Source organism: Arvicanthis niloticus, chromosome 10 (assembly GCF_011762505.2).
Source record: "Arvicanthis niloticus isolate mArvNil1 chromosome 10, mArvNil1.pat.X, whole genome shotgun sequence".
Taxonomy (NCBI): Eukaryota; Metazoa; Chordata; class Mammalia; order Rodentia; family Muridae; genus Arvicanthis; species Arvicanthis niloticus.
In genome coordinates, this window is record NC_047667.1 from 24,917,561 (window position 1) to 24,933,894 (window position 16,334).

A 16,334-nucleotide genomic window follows, 5' to 3' on the forward strand; every position below is an offset into this window, starting at 1 on the left:
TGCTTTTGGCGCATATGGTTTTTCATAGCGGTGTCCATTCTACGTTGGCGGGCTTGAGTTTGTCTCAGCTCCTTTTAGGAGAGGCTGGTTTTCTCACGCAGCGCCTGCTTATCTAAGCCGAGTCTTCAAGGTAGTTTCTGACCCCTGTGGTGTTTTCTAGGAGCCCCTCACTTCTCCACCGCTGCTGGCACTCTACACCCAAGACTACGGTACCTGATCTAACTTTTTCTCTTCAGCTTCCAGCTCTTGGGCTAAGTCGATTTCCAGGCAGCGAGCTCAGCCTGACCCCGATCTTTGGGTTCCGCCCCCCTCCCGGACTCCCTGGCACTCTGGACCGCGACTCCCTGGGAAGACGCGGGGCCGGCGCCAAGCTGGTCCAACTGGTTCTGAGCAGGAAGTCCCCCGCCCTCGCCCCCGGCAGCAGAGCGGCCCCGCGCTAGCCCCGGCTTGGGTGCAGCCCGCAGCTCCGTGCGATCGTCCCGCAGAGCAGCCGCGCGGGAGACCCGCCCCGGCGGAGATCTGCGCGGCTTTGTCTGGGACGCCCACACCTCAGAGGCCGCTCCCGGGGCGGGCGAATGGGAGAGCGGCGGCGCGGGGCCGAGCCGGGCTGAGATAAGCGGCCATGTGACCCTACCTGGCGCGGGGAGGGGCCGCAGGTGAGCGGCGGAGCACGGAGCTCGGCACGCGGCGGCCGTGGGGCTCGGCAGCATGTCGGTCAGCAGAAAGGATTGGTCCGCTCTGTCCAGGTGAGTGCGGCCACCGGGGCCCGGTGGCCCGGGGTTGGGCATAAGCTGCGCCCCTTCGGATCTCCTCTCCCGGACACAGGCCTGCTTCCCTCAACGAAGTGAGACCCTGGTCTTGTTGCTCTTCCGTGGGGACAGAATTGAGACCAAACTCTGGTCCCCCCAGGTGACAGAGCGGGTGGTCTTCTTGCTCCTCAGCTTCCTGTTCCCTTAGGTCTTAACGAGTAGGCTTAGGGCAAGGCTTGTCGGCAGCCTGGTCAGCCCGGGGTGTCACTGTCTGTGAGGGCAAGGGAACGTTTTAGGGGGCTGGGGAAGTTCAAAAGTTACCCCAAGACTTACTCTTGAGCGGACCCTCAGTCTCTGTGCCTCTGTTAAGAGTTTTAGAGTGGGTCTGGGAAGTGTAAAGCCCCACCTTATGGAATCAACAGAACCCGGGTGTGTGAATAGGATCAGAGAAGAGAAAGCAGCACCCTCCTTCCCCACCCCTCATCCCAAAGAGAGGCTCAAATTCTGAGCACAACATTTGGAGCGGTATCTTGGAGGCAAGATGTTATCCTTGTTTGCGCTACAATCTGTGTTTGTGAATCTCAATGGGTCAGAGACTGTATTTGCCATTTCTTCCTGCTGGATAGTTTATCCAGGCTCAGAGAAGCCCAAGGTGGCCTGGGTATCTTAGGAGGCCGCCCCGTCTTTTTGTGCCTCCTCTTGGAGCTGCCCCTCCCTCGACAGAAGTGTTGGACCAGCATCCTTTCTTCCAATCCCTTTCACCGAGTCCCTAACTTGGAATGCATCCTTTGTCCTAAAGGTAACAGAGGCTGCTGCCGGAGCCCTGTTCTTTCTATTCCTCAGGCTCCAGTTAGGGTAAAATTGGCCTCTTGGCTTCTCTCAAGTGGGCTTTCGGTCTTCAGGTCTTTTGTGGGGTCAGAGCTATATCTGCAGGTGCAGCCCAGCATGGGTACCAACCGCCTATCAAGACGTCTCTCACACTGAGAGCTGCTGCCCCTCAGGACCTCCCTGAGGGCTTCAGGGTTTTTCAGTCTCGGTCTGTCACAGAAGCCCATCATTTGGTTTGGGGACTTCCTCCTCAGAGCCTTAGGACACTTCTCTGAAGTATGCCTGTCCCTCGGCCTTAGTGCAGAGAGGCCCATAGTATCTAGAGAAGGGGAAAGATAAGTTCCAAAGAGGGTGAGGGCCAATGCTCTGGAAAGGGAGCCCACGCTGCCTTAGAGGTCAGACACACCCCAGGGAAGGTATGTGCTGAGGGTGGAGCTGGTGCGGGGGCAAGGCCTTGGACTCTGTCTGTGGGTCAGTGTGCATGGGGTTGGTGCAGGAGTGCCTTTGTTTCTGGGTGTGGACACATGCATGCCTGTAAATGCGTGCTCAAATACATGTTGTGTAGCCTCTGTGTGGGGGAGCATGTTTACTGCCTGTGTAGAGATGAGATGTCCATGGGTGGCTGGGCTTGCTCCCAGGATGCTCCATCTAAACGGTTGTTGAGGACTTCAGTTCTGTTAAAAATACAAAACAGATCCCACTTCCTCAGAAGTGCCCAGATTGATAAGGGTGTTTGTGATTTTTTTTTTTTTGTCTAAAAGCCTGGTTGTGGAGTGTGTGTGTATGTGTGTGTGTATGAATGTGTGTGTGTGTAGGGGATTTGTCTGGGAGCGCTAGAACTGTTAACGGGAATGAGGTCTGATGGTAGTTTGTCCACTGCTCAGTTGGGCATAGAACTCACAGGGCTGCAGGGGCGGGGCCAAGTTCCCATGGGATGTCCAGGCTAAGTGGTAGTGAAGCCCTGGGGAACCAGTCCTGCTACCGTGGGACTTAGTCTGGCCTCCCTGCCCAGTCCCAGCCTTCATGGAACCCCGTGGGCAGTTGTAGCTGCTGCCAACAGTCTCCCTGATGAGGCACCTGGAACACAGGACCGCTCCTGCTCCACTCTCTTAGTGAGCAACAAGCCTCAGCGGGCCACAGGAAAGGACTGTGAGTCACCATGAACCAAGCCTTCCAAGCTAGGGAAGCCTGCACTGAGGGCGTGACAACGGTGGCCTCAACTAGAGCCAAGGCAGAGATACAGTGAGCCTGCATTCTCTGTCCTCAGCTGTGAGGTTCAGAAGCTGCAGGCCTGGGATGGGGCATCGTGGAGCTGCTTGCCCTGGTCAGCCGTGGCCTTTCCCCTATGTGCTGACCTGGTGACCAGTGAGGATATGCCAGCCTGTCTGTGGGGGGTGAGGGGTGGACCTCAGAGCCCTGGGACTAAGTGGCCACTGGTTAATCATTTCCTTGCCTGGCCCTTAAACAGCTCCCTCCCCTCCTCACCCCTCCCCATCCCCCACCCCCACACACCCTGCTTCTCTGGATTCTCCTGATACCTTTCTTTAGACAGTCTGGTGCAGAAGGGACTTCACCCACCACAACCCCTCAGTGTGTGGAAGGGGAGCCTGAGGCCTGCTCATGAGCTAGACCATCCCCAAATCACGGACACACCTCAGGTCCTTCCACTCTTCTTCCCTTTCCCATGTCCAGCTCTTTGAACCCCAGGACCCACTAAATGCTTCTGGGACATCTTCACGTTCCCTCTAGCTTCTTGTCAGCCCTGTAACAGGCTTCTTCTTTGTGACCACTAGGGAAACGGGTTCCATTCTTAAGTGTAACAGGGCAGTTATGTCTTTAGTCATCCACGGAAAAAGGTGGAGCTGGTGAATCAGGAATGGGGAGGAAGAGCAGCCTCACCTGGAGGCAGAGAGGGAAGTGTGTCCCCCCAGTGAAGGCCAGGAGATGGAGAAAAGGGTGTGGAAGGGTGTGAATAGAGAGCTGCTTGGCTGGGCTGCATTAGGGCGTGGCTCTAGGGCTCCATGGTCACTGGCTTTCCCCAAATCTCTGTTCTCCCAGCTGCTCTCTGAGCTCGGCTACCCCTTGGCTCCTGCTTAGGTTCCCTTTTTCCCTCTGAATACTCAGCTGTTGTACTCTGTTTTAGGACCAGCACTCACACCCTGACCAGGACACTAAGGCATGTTTTTCTGGCCCCTGGTGTCCGGGTTAGGGCACGAGGCTTTGAAAGGATACAAATGGGAGGTCTTGGTTCCTTCTTTTCTGTAGCCGTGCTTTCTCCAGAAAGTTGTGAACTCCTCAAAGCCTCAGGTTTCTCAAATTTGAGTTGGGTAGCATCACCTTGCTCAGAGCCTGGGACGGATGAACATCAGTGGTATTTATGAAGTACCTAGACCAGCCTCTGGTGCTGTAGTAAGCACTTACACGTTACTGTTCACCCACTCACCTTCGTTCTTTTACTTCTTGATTTGTTTTTCACCATATTTGAATTTCAAGCCCTGTTTTAAATCCCCAATAATTGATTTATTACTGGCATTTCGGTAATTACACTGGCTATGGAACCGACCTTTGTCCTTCCTTCTCTTCCACGTTGGTTCGTTTCTTCTTTAGAGGCCAATAATCTTCACTTATGAGAGATAACATTCTCTCCCTGGGGTGAGATAATGAGAGGACTCATGTTTTGCTGGGTGCCAGGAGTTGAAGGTAGCCCCGTGATTTCTGAGCAGCAGGGGTTGGTGACCATGTTGCCCTTTGTGAGTACTGGGGTCTTGGAGACACTGACAGCTGGCCCTGACTTCTGCAGCCAGCTCTCACCCAACCTGGTCATGAGTCCTGTGTGAGGAGTCAGGCTGATGGCACAGCACAAAGGGCCCCAGTGGAGGGCAAACAAAGCCCCTGCTTCCCCCAAGGCAGTGAGCAGCATCTGAGAACAGTGTTGCTCATGGTCAAGGAATCCTGGAGGCTCCAGCCTAGCCCTGCTGGGTGTGGGTTGGGGAGTGCTCACTCTCCTCTGGATATGGGCCCTCTCTGGAGGGTAGAAGTTATTCCCGATCCAGGACAGGGGCATGGAGTGTGCAGAGTGGGAGAAGGAGCAGTGTCCTCATTTACAAGCCAGCAGAAGTTGGCAGAGGAGAGTGGGACATGGGACCCTGGTTCATGTGCACTGTGGGGGTGAACAAAGGAGTGGTCTGTAAAATAATCAAAGATCACAGGGTTCATGCGAAGGTCCAGAGGACTCCTAGTTAAGATCCATGGTCAAGGACAAAGGGAAAAATATCCCTGGTCCCCTTTCAATTGCATGGAAGTGGAATACAGTTGTGACCAAGATGACCTCGAGAATTGATGTTGCCATCATAATGGTCGAATTGGGATATTCCAGAAGGTTCTCTCCTAAGGTGGCTCGTTTCCTTGGGTAATGAGCAGACATACCCTTCCCTATGTAGACAGGGGTAGATTGCCTTCAGGGGCTCTGGCTGGCTCCTTGTTTGTATTCTTCTGCATCAAGTTGATGCACTTCCTCAGGAGAGGGGAGTCTTCTGTTCTGATAGTGACATGTACACATACATGCTCTCTCACATCTGTTGGCACTTGCTCTATGCTGGTCACCACGTGAGATGCCAGAGGTCTCCAAAGCCCGCTGCTCTGTCCTTATTCTCCTGAGTAGTTCCTCTGCATGCTGTCCCTAGCCTACCATCTTCCCCTGAGCATTTAGCTCTTACACCAGGGCTTTGCACTCATTGCCCCCTCTTGGGACCCTGTGTCACCAGATATGACACCATTGGCTCCTCCTCTTGAACAAAGTCTATACATCCAAGCCTTGCCCTCCTATGGGCTGGGTCCTGGGTTTGTTTCCTTGCTTATTGTGTGACTTGCCTAGCCTCAAAGGAGACCTATGTTACTTTCTTTTTCTTGTATTTTAGCTCCCAGAATCATGCCCAGCCTGTAGGCCTCAGACAGCATTTGGTTAGAGAATGTTGGCTGTATAGATGTGAGACTTAGGGCGGGAAAGTAATTGTCTTCTTCAACAGCGAAGAGGTACAGGAAGTGACTTGCCCAAAAGCAAGGTGACTAGAAACCAGGTCACAGACACCAGGGGCTCACCCATGCATTTTAGATGCAATTCAGTTGCATACAAATTGTGAGTTTTGCAGTAGCATATAGGAAATAATTACAATTATAGAGGTAGCCACCTTCCTCCTGTGGTTTTGATTTCTGTCTCTTGCTGACACCCAGAAACATTTTTTTTTTTTTTTTTAAAAAACATAACTGACTAGGCCACTTTAAAAAGACTCTTACTCCCCGTTCTGAGTTCTGAGAAACCTCATAAGTGGAATAGTTAAGTATGGCTAACAAACTATATCTTAAGTCTAACCTTACTGTAATAGATATGTAAGTAAGGTTCCCTTTGGTGAATGTTTTGTCTCTATTTTCTTCATCAGCTGCAAGCCAACACAGCGTGCCTTTAAAGAGTTGCCTCTTCAGGGACAGAATTCTAAGAGAAAGGAATATGCCAACACCTACTTCCCTTGATACTCTTAAACGTGGTTACGGACTAGGGCTGCCATTCTTAGAGCCGTTGAGTGGTTATGTGTTGTTTGTTTGGGTGGAGGGAAGGTGGGTTTTGGTAGGACAGGTGGATAAAGATGGTGAAGGCCGATGTGTGGGCTGATTGCCCGGTGGCTGGTTGGCTGGATGACTGGATTAGTGGGAGGTTGTGAGACTGCCTGAAAGTGTCTAGTTAGTCCCACAAATGCAAGGTCACAGGAGAGGAAAGCCCGTGTAGAGTGTGTAAAATCTCCTTGCTGCTCCAGGCAAGTAGGAGACAGCTTTAAAAGTTGAGAGAGGCCCCAAGAAGGGAAAGTCTACTGTGGATCTCTCTCCGTCTGATTTCAGAGTCTATCCTTTCCCTACCATCAGTGACTAAGGATTTCTGTGTGGGATGAGCAACTGTGAGGGAACTCCTCAGTATTGTCTGTGGAGGACTAAGAAGAGAGATGGCATTGTCAATGTCACCTTCCCCTGTTCCCAGCATCCAGAGATGTTCTCTTCTCACAGTAAAATCCAGCACACATCGAGGTTCTCAGCTAGGGCTACTGTAACTCCAAGGGGGCTATTTGGTAATGCTGGGAAGTGTACTTGCTTGTCACAATGGGGAGGGAGCTGCTCAGTACTTACAGTTCAGGGCAGCTCCTCACAAGGGATTATCTGGCTAAAATGTCAGTGCGGTCAACTGGGAGAAACTCTCATCTAACTAGATCCCTGCAAGCTGTGCAGACAGGAGTTACATTGAAAAATTAGATTGTCTAATAGCCAAGTTAAGGAAGTAAAGAGAAAAATTAAATAATATGTTTCAATTGCTTTAATAGACCCAAAAGTGATCATTTCAACATGGAATCAATATACAATCTTTCCTTCCTTTTCCTTCCTTCCTTCCTTCCTTCCTTCCTTCCTTCCTTCCTTCCTTCCTTCCTTCCTTCCTTCCTTGCTTCTTTCCTCCCTTTCTTTCTTTGATACATATTCTCACTATGTAGCACAAGGTAGCCTTAAGTTCCTAGGCTCAAGCCTTCTAGCTAGCTGTTACTACAGGCACAGGCCATCACAGAAAGTTACATTGTTTTAATGAGAAACTTTGCGCTTCCCTTCTTCATCCTGGTTCTCTGAAATCCTGTGTGTATTTGCACATATAACCCATCTCTGTCCCAATTATCTGCACTGGAGTGCCCCAGGGCCACTGGCAGCAAGGCTGCCTCCAGGCAAGTAGTCTTCTCCAAGTCTGACTGGGGAAGGTGTTCACCTGGGTCTGGGCTGTGCTGATCCTTAACTATTTCTCCTAGCCTGGCCCGGCAGCGGACTTTGGAAGACGAAGAGGAACAGGAGCGTGAACGCAGGCGGAGGCACCGCAACCTGAGTTCAACCACAGATGATGAATCTCCAAAACTCACCCAGAATGGAGCTCAGAGAGCTGTGGAGAGGTACTTGGTTGGGTTGGGTTCTGAACGCCATTTTATCATTCTGAGTGGAAGTGGGGTCTTAGCTGTCCCAGGAAGACTATGTGAAATCGTTTCGACCTGCTAAGGATTTGGTCCTGGGATAAGGCTGATGGTAGGAAGATGAACTTCAAATTCCCCATCATCTCCAGACCCATGATCAGCCCGAGCACGATCCCTACCCTTGTCGACACACTCCCAGATGCTGTTTGGTGAATCTGTTCATGACCCCTACTCTGCTGGACATTTTATGATGCAGCTCGCTTAGTCCTCATGATGTCTGAGAGGACACTATTAATAATTTGTTTTACATCAGGAGAGACTCAGGGAAGCATGCTAACACACCAAGGTCCTGTATCTAGTGAGTATGGCCACAGTGTCCATTCAGACTTGTAGACGTTCCCTTATACAGGCTACCTTCTTATACTCGAATCCTCCCTCTGAGGGGAACAAAAGGGGGACAGGTTATGACAGTTAGGTTTGGGGATTATGAGGGAAAGGAAGAGACGGCCCAGAAGTTATTAAATGCTGAGTATACGCTAGGACTTTGCTCTCATGGAATGGCTGTTGTCCTGGGAGCTGCCCAACAGTTTATAGAGTTGAAAGGTTCAGACACTGAGTTGATATACCTGAAATCACATTAAAAGCAGGGACAGGAGACACAGACAGACAGACTCCTTTAGGTGGAGACCATTGCCTCAGAGTTTTACACAGGTGTTTGTTTTGTTTATCTTGCTCTTGTTTCCCCTCTCCCAATAAGGAAAGATCAGGCTGTGTCCCCGGGGCTGACCCAAACCCAGTGCCGTCACTATGCTCTGGACATACCCTCCCCGGGGCTGACCCAAACCCAGTGCCGTCACTATGCTCTGGACATACCCTCCCCGGGGCTGACCCAAACCCAGTGCCATCACTATGCTCTGGACATACCCATGTGACAGGCAGGGTAATGGAATGGTATCTCAGAAGCCTTGGGTTTTCCTTTAGCTCCTTACCAGTTGGCTTCATGGCTGCTGCTAGGCTCTGATGGACAGGAACTATACTCACTCCTTTGAGCCTTCCCAGCCAGTGTTGCCCCAGGCCCAGAACCTATAACACACTTGCTTGATCAGTGTTAGTAATTGTGGTTGAACTGTCATCTGTACAGGAATCTGTTTTTTTTTTTTTTTTTAATTTTTAAAAAAAAATTTTTTTTTAGAGCACAGGGTACTTTGTGACACTGTGCACATAGACTACATAAAAGTGAGTATTTTAAAAATAGTGGTGGGGAGGGAGAGGGAGCAGTTGGTGGGCCTGGAGGCATCTCACTGAGTCAGTTATACTCAGGGTCGCCTTCGTTCCTGATATCATCTGATTCTGTCCACCTTCTCTCCTCCTGTCTTTTGATTCAGGCTGCCCAGTGTGGAGGAAGCAGAGGTCTCCAAGCCATCACCCCCAGCCTCCAAAGATGAAGATGAAGACTTCCAGGCCATCCTTAGGACCAGAAAAGAGCGGAGACAGAGGCGGCAGGTGGTAGGGGCTGTCCAGGCTCCAGTACAGGAGAGGCTAGAGGCAGAGGAGGAAAGAGACAGCCTGGGCCCTGAGCAGACCTTGTCGAAGCCCCTTGTGCCTAAGAAGAAAGTGGAGGCTCTGCCTCGCCGGAGACTGAGTCGGGAGCAGCGAGGCCCTTGGGCCCAGGAAGAAGAGTGTCTAAAGAGCAGAGAGCTTGAGGAAGGAGAAAAGAGGCTTCCAGAGGAGACAGTAGCTCAGCAGAAGACCTTGGTCTCTGAGAAATCACCCGTCTCAGAGAAAAACCCCGTGCCTGCCAAGAGACTGGTTTCAGAGAAAGCCTGCCCCTCAGAGAAGGGGACAGCCACAGAGGAAGCATCTCCGACTGAGAAAAGACATAGCCCAGAGAAGTTGGTTCCAGAAGGAACAAGTGTGACAGAGAAGTCACCGGTCCACGAGAAAACACTTGTGTCTCTGAAGACAGCAGCACCAGAGAGAAAGTCCGTTCCAGTTCTAGAAAAAGCCGTTGTCTCTGAGAAGATGCAGGAGAGGAGGCTGGTGTCGGAGAAAGCATCTATCTTTGAAAAGTCACTAGTCTCAGAGACAAAGCTGACACCAAAGAAGGCAGCAGTGTCAGAGCAGCCCCAGACCTCTGGGGGAAGCCAGGCCACCACGAGAGAGCCCAGAGGAAGGGCCCTCCCTGGGAAGAGCCCACCTTCCCCTGCAGAGCAGAGTGCACCAGATCCTCCGACTAAAGCTTCTCGCTTCCCACCTATCACACTCCAGGTTGACAGTGTTCCGTTCTGTCTCTCTCTTGCCCTTCCTTGCAGACCTTACTGCATCCAGCCCTTGTGACCTCTGGCTCCCTCGTTTCCTCCTATCCTCCCATTTTTGAGCTGGCCTTCATTATTCGTAGCTACTGTCGGAATAGGACACTGAGTCAGAGGCAGATTGTTGGACCTGCAGGGGTCATGTGCAGGGAACACCTAGGTTCTCAAACCATATCCTCATCCAGGTCCTAGACTCCCAAGCCATTTACTTCTGCCCAGTGCCTTGTTTCCTATCCTCTACAAAGCCTTCCAGGGAGACCTACACCCATTAAGTATGGAAGCCTTAGGCTACATAGCAAATTCTTAGGAAGCCTTGGATCCTTCTAAAACTAAAGCTCTGCCTGGTGGCCAGGCTACATGAGATTACATAGCTACTGCATGGCGGAGAGTGGGGCACAGGTAGTCCAACTGACTCTCTTCTTTTACATGTAACTTCTGTGATGAGCTAGGCCACCTGAGGTCCCCCTGGAAGTTTGGGTTTGGGGGGCTGCTTGGGGCTGGGAGCACCCTACAATCATACTGAGGAAGATGAGGTCTCTTGTCTGACACCTTTGCTCCACTCAGGTGAAAATTCCCAGCAAAGATGAAGATGCAGACACACCTTCACCTACCCTGCTCACCTATAGCAGTTCCCTCAAACGCTCCAGCCCCAGGACCATCTCCTTCCGGGTAAGAGCCAGGGGACCCTAGTCACCCATCAGCTGCAGAGCATGCAAAGGAAACCAGTACCCATAAAGCAAGGAGCTGTAGATTGTACAACAGGAAGAGTCTCCTTAGAGACTGGATAGAGAGAAGCTTTGAGTTATGGGTGCTCAAACAAGATAAGTCATTTTAAATAGAGAGCAGGTTGAAGACTGGTGTGTGTGTTTATGTGTTAAATAAACGTGAGCAGCCCCACCTAGTGGATAAGATCAGGACTGCAGGAAGATGCACTTGCCAGACCAGATTGACCTGGCCTGTCACAACTCTCTTGTGTCTTCATCAATCCCTGTCCTTCCTTGGGAGGTAGGGGCAGGGCAGAGAACAGCAGGTTTCTCTCCAGTGTTCTCTGTCCCTGCCTGGCTTTGGTGTGATGAAATTGGAGCATTTCATCTGGTCTGTCTCAGTGCTTATTCTTCCTTCTTTTGTTTACTGGGTCATCTGTTCATCCATTGATTGAATGTGCCTTGTGCCCTGATGCATGCTAGGCTCTGGGAAAGAGCTGGTAGGCCTGAGGTTGACCAGTACTCCCAAGGCTCCCGGTCACTGATGAGGTAGATAGGAATACAGGTTGTAGCAGGTACTTGGCAAGGCTGGGGAGGATGAGAAAGGGCTTTGGACCCACCCTGGAGGGTGAAGGCAGGTGCTTTCAGATAAGAAAGCTCGTTTAATGAAGGCTTGGCACTTTGAGGTGGGGGCAGATTCTCAGAATGAAGATGTATCCTGAGAGCTAGATTCCCCACTGAAGAGGGGGCATGGATTTCCTGAGACTGTCCACTTGCAAACCTCACCTTCTTGTTTCAGATGAGCCCCAGGAAAGACAACTCAGAAACAACCTTAACCCGCAGGTGAGCTGCCTGGAGGCCTTGCTGGCTTTTGTCTGGTCGTGTGTGTGTGTGTGTGTGTGTGTGTGTGTGTGTGTGTGTGTGTGTATTTCCCCCACCTGTTACCATTGTGCCAGGCTGGGCCACAGGATGCATGAAGGAAGATGGAGATTTTGCTTGTGGCACTAGATCTGTCAGGGCAACAAGATTGACAAGAGGTCCTAGGGTTGGATGAGATGGCCCTGGGAGGGAAGTGTCACCACAGCTTTGTGTGCTATGTCAGGGCATTGAGTACCTGTCCCATGACCCTTCTCATGCTTGAAGGGGACATAGTTTTGATGGGGCTCTGAAGAGGGAGGAAGCTTTGCTCTGGAAGTTGGAGTGGGCAAGGGTAAGAGAACTTTCCAGAAGGGAGACTATGATTAGGACAAAAACAAAAAGGACTCAGCTGTGGCAGGCCTACAGTGGGGCCCAGGAACCTGCATGTTTAGTAAGTAGCCTTGCTTTGTAACACTGAGCCAAGCAGAGGACGGATGGCACGCTGTGGGAGGGTGTGGGAGTGGAGGAACACAGACAAACATAAAAATGTTCTAAAATGTAGTTACACGTTTCATCCACCTCTGCTGGATCACCTGCCTGCTAAGCCTTTAGTTAAGGGCTTTAGTTAAGTTAAGGGCTTGCGTTCCTAGGCCTGGGGCTCAGGGTGGATTTGAAGCAAGAGGAGAACAAAGACAAGCAACTCATTGGAGACCATTGAACACATAGCAACCCAGGCAGGCAGATGCAGGGACAGCAATGTGACCCGAGGATGGCAACACAGGCGCTGTCATGACCACCTAGCCCGTGAGAACTGAGGTGTTTTTAGTGGAAGTGATAGGGTGTGAGAGAGGAAGGGAGGAAGGAAACAGTAGGAAGCGCTTCTGGTCCTGAGATGCCAGATCACACAGGCAGGCTGTTCTTCAGGAGTGAGAAGGTTCCTGGATTCTGTAGACTTCGCCCTGCCCAAGTCATTTCAATCCACTCTGCAGCAAAGGCATCGTCATCAGTTTCTGTCCTCCATCTTTGCCAGCATGACGGGGTATTAGGGAAGGTTCTTCAAGCCCTGGGGACAGGCCTGGCCACCCTGCAGAATTTCATTCTGGCCATCTTCCCTTCCTACAGTGCCAGTGTGAGGCTGCCGGCTAGCACCATCAAGCTAGGGGAGAAACTGGAGAGATACCACACGGCCATCCAGGTAGGAGCAGAGAGTGTCTCTGTGAGGGCACTATTTCTGAACCTCACAGTCACAGCTCAGCCGCTTCCATCTCTGATTTTTCAGAGGTCAGAATCTGTCCGGTCTCCAGGCTCCTCCCGTACTGAAGTCCTTGTCACTCCTGCCGCTGTAGCCAGCAAGCGCCATCTCTTTGAGAAGGAACTTTCAGGCCAGAACCGCACAGAACCAACCTCCGTCAGAAAGGTGAGGGCCAAATCCCAGCTGCCGGGCTCTGGCATCCTTGAAGCCTGGGCTTAACCCTTGATAAGGTTAGAAATTGTATTGTCTGCCAATGCTGGCAGAACCTTGATTTGGCATTTGTGTTTCTGAGATTGAGTCTCCTTAACTGGGTGCAGAACTCCCCAGGATGGGGCCTATCCCAGACACACATAACTTGTGCTGACTGTTGTTGTGGTGGACAGAATCTTGTCCCCATTCTAGAGCCTTTGGAAGAGCCTCACTGTGGGCAGGGACTCTGAACCCTAAGGTGGAAATTTTCTGTGTAGGAGAATCTGCGTCTGTCAGGGGTTGTGACATCGAGACTTAACCTATGGATCAGCAAGACCCAGGATTTGGGAGACCAAGGTCCTCAGGTACTTTCACCCACGTGTTTTTTACAAGGAGGTCAGAGGAAGGGTAGGCTCAGCAGCAATGGGTCATTCAGAAGTGGAGCTGGTGGCAGGGGTTGTGGGGTAAGGACACACTCTGTGGGTGAGAGCCACACAGAGGAGAGAGTCTGGGTCCTCTTCCCTTCAGGAAGAACAAAGGCATCCGGAGTAGGGGACAGGTGGTGACCCCAAGTTTCTCCTTACCCCTGTCTGAGTTCCTGCTCTTTACTCTGACGCCCTAATCAGGAGGTACGGAAAGAGGCATCGGTCACCAAGAGGGCTCAGTGGGGAAACAAGTCAGCTACATCCCTGGATGCAGAGGTGAGCGAGGCAGGAGGGATGGCCCTGACATACAGTGGAAGACCCCAAACCTACCCAAGTGCTTACTCTTAAGTGGGTCGTGGTTTGGAGTTGTGTGGTCTGAGTGCCCAGGTTCTGTTTGTCCCTGTGTGCTCACATGACTGACCCATGAGAAGAACAGGAGCCCCCGAGCTGGCCTGGCTGAGCTGGAGTTTGGGTCCCCCATCTAACCATTAGGTTTCGGGTATCTTACCCAGTGTGGGTGAAGGCTTGGCCGTCCAAAGGTGTGCCTTCTTATCCAGAGGTGCCCTCCCCCATAGCCCTAGGAACTCCCTTTCCTTGTTCTAATTGGCCTTTGTCCCACAGGTGTGACAAGCCTTGTCAGGACAGACCTGCAAACCTGCATCCCAAGGGCCCTTCGTCATGCTGGCCCCTCTCCTGCAGCACCCCTGACTCTTGCAGACCCTACTCCCTTTCTGCCTCTGGGTCAGTCTGGTCAGGGCTCTTGGGGGCCAGGAACATGAACAACACTCCTCTGGCCCCTCTCCAGCCCAGACTGTGGGCAGATGTGCTCCGGTACTTTCTTGTCCCACTGTAGGTACAATATGTCCTGAACCCAGAAAGCACCAGGGCATAGCCCTGGCCCATCAGCCATGGAGTCTCTGTGTCCTCTCTAGGGACTGACTGCCTCTCTTCCTCCTGCTCACTGCCAGCATCAAGCTGGGTTATTTTGCCAGCTCCAGAGTTGTATGTCCTGCTTGCTCCCAGCAGGCACTCTGTGTGTCTGTGATATCTCCACACTAAGTCCTGGATGTTTACTGCTCCCTGAGGCTTGTTCAAGCCAGAACTGGAAAGGCGTCACCAGGGGCTGCCCATATGCTGCATCCCTCTGCTTGTCCCCCACCATCCTGCTGCCCCGATAGGGATCTCAGTGCCTTTTTGTCTTACCACATGCCTTACTCTCACCCGGAAAAACCTTTCCCAGGAAGGATCTAATAAACTCATTCAGTCTCAGGCATGAGTGTCTGGTAATGTTGATGGTTTGTTCCCACAGGCTTTGCTTTCCTTCAGAATCAGCTGCAGGGAGTGAGGGATTGTTGGGTTTGCTGGAAGAAGAAACACATCCCTCATGCCCCACTTCTCTCGTTTTAAGGTCCTAGCTTAATAGTGTACACCTGGGGCTGGGAGCGATGGCTCAGCAGTTAAGAGTCCTAGCTGCTCTTCAGGGAACCTAAGGCTCAATCCCCAGCACCTATACACTGGTTTACAAATATGTGAAACCCCAGTTTTAGGGACTCTGTAGGCACTGCATACACATGATGTGCAGTTACACACCCATACAAGGCACACATAAAATAAAATTCATTTAAGAGCGCAGAACTGCACATAACCTCCATTCCATACCTCTCCCCAGGCTTCCTAATCCATGTTCTCAGTACCGTGGCCCCATGTGTGCTTGTAGAATGCTGAGCTGCAACTCTGTTATGGCTGGAGTCTGAAAGAGGTTATAATCTTAAGCCATTCCAGCCCTTATTCCCAATTGATTGTTCTGGATTCGCCTAGAACAGCCTCGAGGGAGAATGGGTGCAAGGTTGCTCATACCCACTTGCCTGGGGCATCCCACAGTTTCTCAGACATGGCTAGTAACTGCAACACTGGGTCCCTGCTCCCCACCCCCCCTCGTCTTTTTGTCCTGGGTGAAGGCCCTTTGTCTTAGGCCCTATAGTCTAGGAGACAGAGGTCCTCAGACTCTGCGTGTGCTCACACTTCAGCATCCAGGGCTGGCTTACCTCTGAGAGTCTCCTGCACCTGAGCTCACCCTTTTGTTAGGCTGGAGGTGGAGGGAGCAGGCCCTGAAGACCTGCCTGGAGCATCCTGTATATCCTGAGAAGGACCTAATCTGCAATTGAGGGTTGATGTGAATCTGGGCAGGGCAGGGAAGGTGGCTCGGTGCCACCGGGACAGTGGGGGATGTAACTGCTCTGGTTCTGCTGAGCACCTTGGACCCCAGGCTTTTCCCTTCTCTGAATTCCAGAAGTTCAAGCAGGTGACCTCAAAGGGCTTTGGGGGTGTTCATGATGTGAATTTTGGGGAGTTCCTGGGCAAGTGAAGTTCTGTAGCAAGCAAAGCTGTCCTACGGACTTTTAGGAGAGAGGCTCATGGTGCTCCCTGAGACAGTGGAGGGGATGTTCATGGGTGCAGGTTTGAAGTGGTGTGAGCTCTGTCTGCATCCCCTCTTTGGGCAGATAATTGGTGGGAGTGCTGGGGCAGCTGCATTCCACAGCTGCTTCTGCCTCCTGCTTTGCTCTGGAGACAGCTGATGAACAAGGTGTGTGTGTGTGTGTGTGTGTGTGTGTGTGTGTAGAATGTGACACTTAGTGCCCCCTGGAGGCAAGTCTACCTCCCTGCACTGCTGCCATGGTGGCCTGGGGACAGCTTGCCATCCTGTGGGTGTCCCAGCGTGCTAGCACCAGCCCGCATGCTGCTTCAGATCCGCACACTTCAGATTTTCTGCCTATCTGCCTAGGCCTGATTATTTGTAATGACTAGACCTCTAAGTTGCTTCTGGAGCCATCTTGCTATGCACCAGTGTGGCTGCCAAGAAGTGGCTGTCTGGATAAAGTCCTACACCTAAGATACTAAGAAATCATTGGTTTTCTAGGAGGAGGGTGCTCTGTGTCTTTCGGGCATCCTGAAGTCTGACTGTGCCCTGTTTGAAAGGCTACCAACGCTCTTGGAAAGTAGTTTAAATTCAGGGAGGTTTAAGAAAAACAA

General features: G+C 51.7%; 1 protein-coding gene across 1 annotated transcript; it reads left to right on the forward strand.

Annotated features, from left to right (window-relative positions):
* The first annotated feature begins 563 nt into the window (after nucleotides 1-563).
* Lad1 (ladinin 1) lies at nucleotides 564-14,573 on the forward strand. Its single transcript, XM_034513713.2, has 10 exons — nucleotides 564-746; nucleotides 7,409-7,546; nucleotides 8,950-9,832; nucleotides 10,441-10,545; nucleotides 11,380-11,423; nucleotides 12,561-12,633; nucleotides 12,718-12,855; nucleotides 13,158-13,244; nucleotides 13,506-13,580; nucleotides 13,926-14,573. The coding sequence occupies exons 1-10, from the start codon at nucleotides 709-711 to the stop codon at nucleotides 13,929-13,931; spliced, it is 1,587 nt and encodes a 528-aa protein (XP_034369604.1). The 5' UTR covers nucleotides 564-708; the 3' UTR covers nucleotides 13,932-14,573.
* The last annotated feature ends 1,761 nt before the right edge of the window (nucleotides 14,574-16,334 follow it).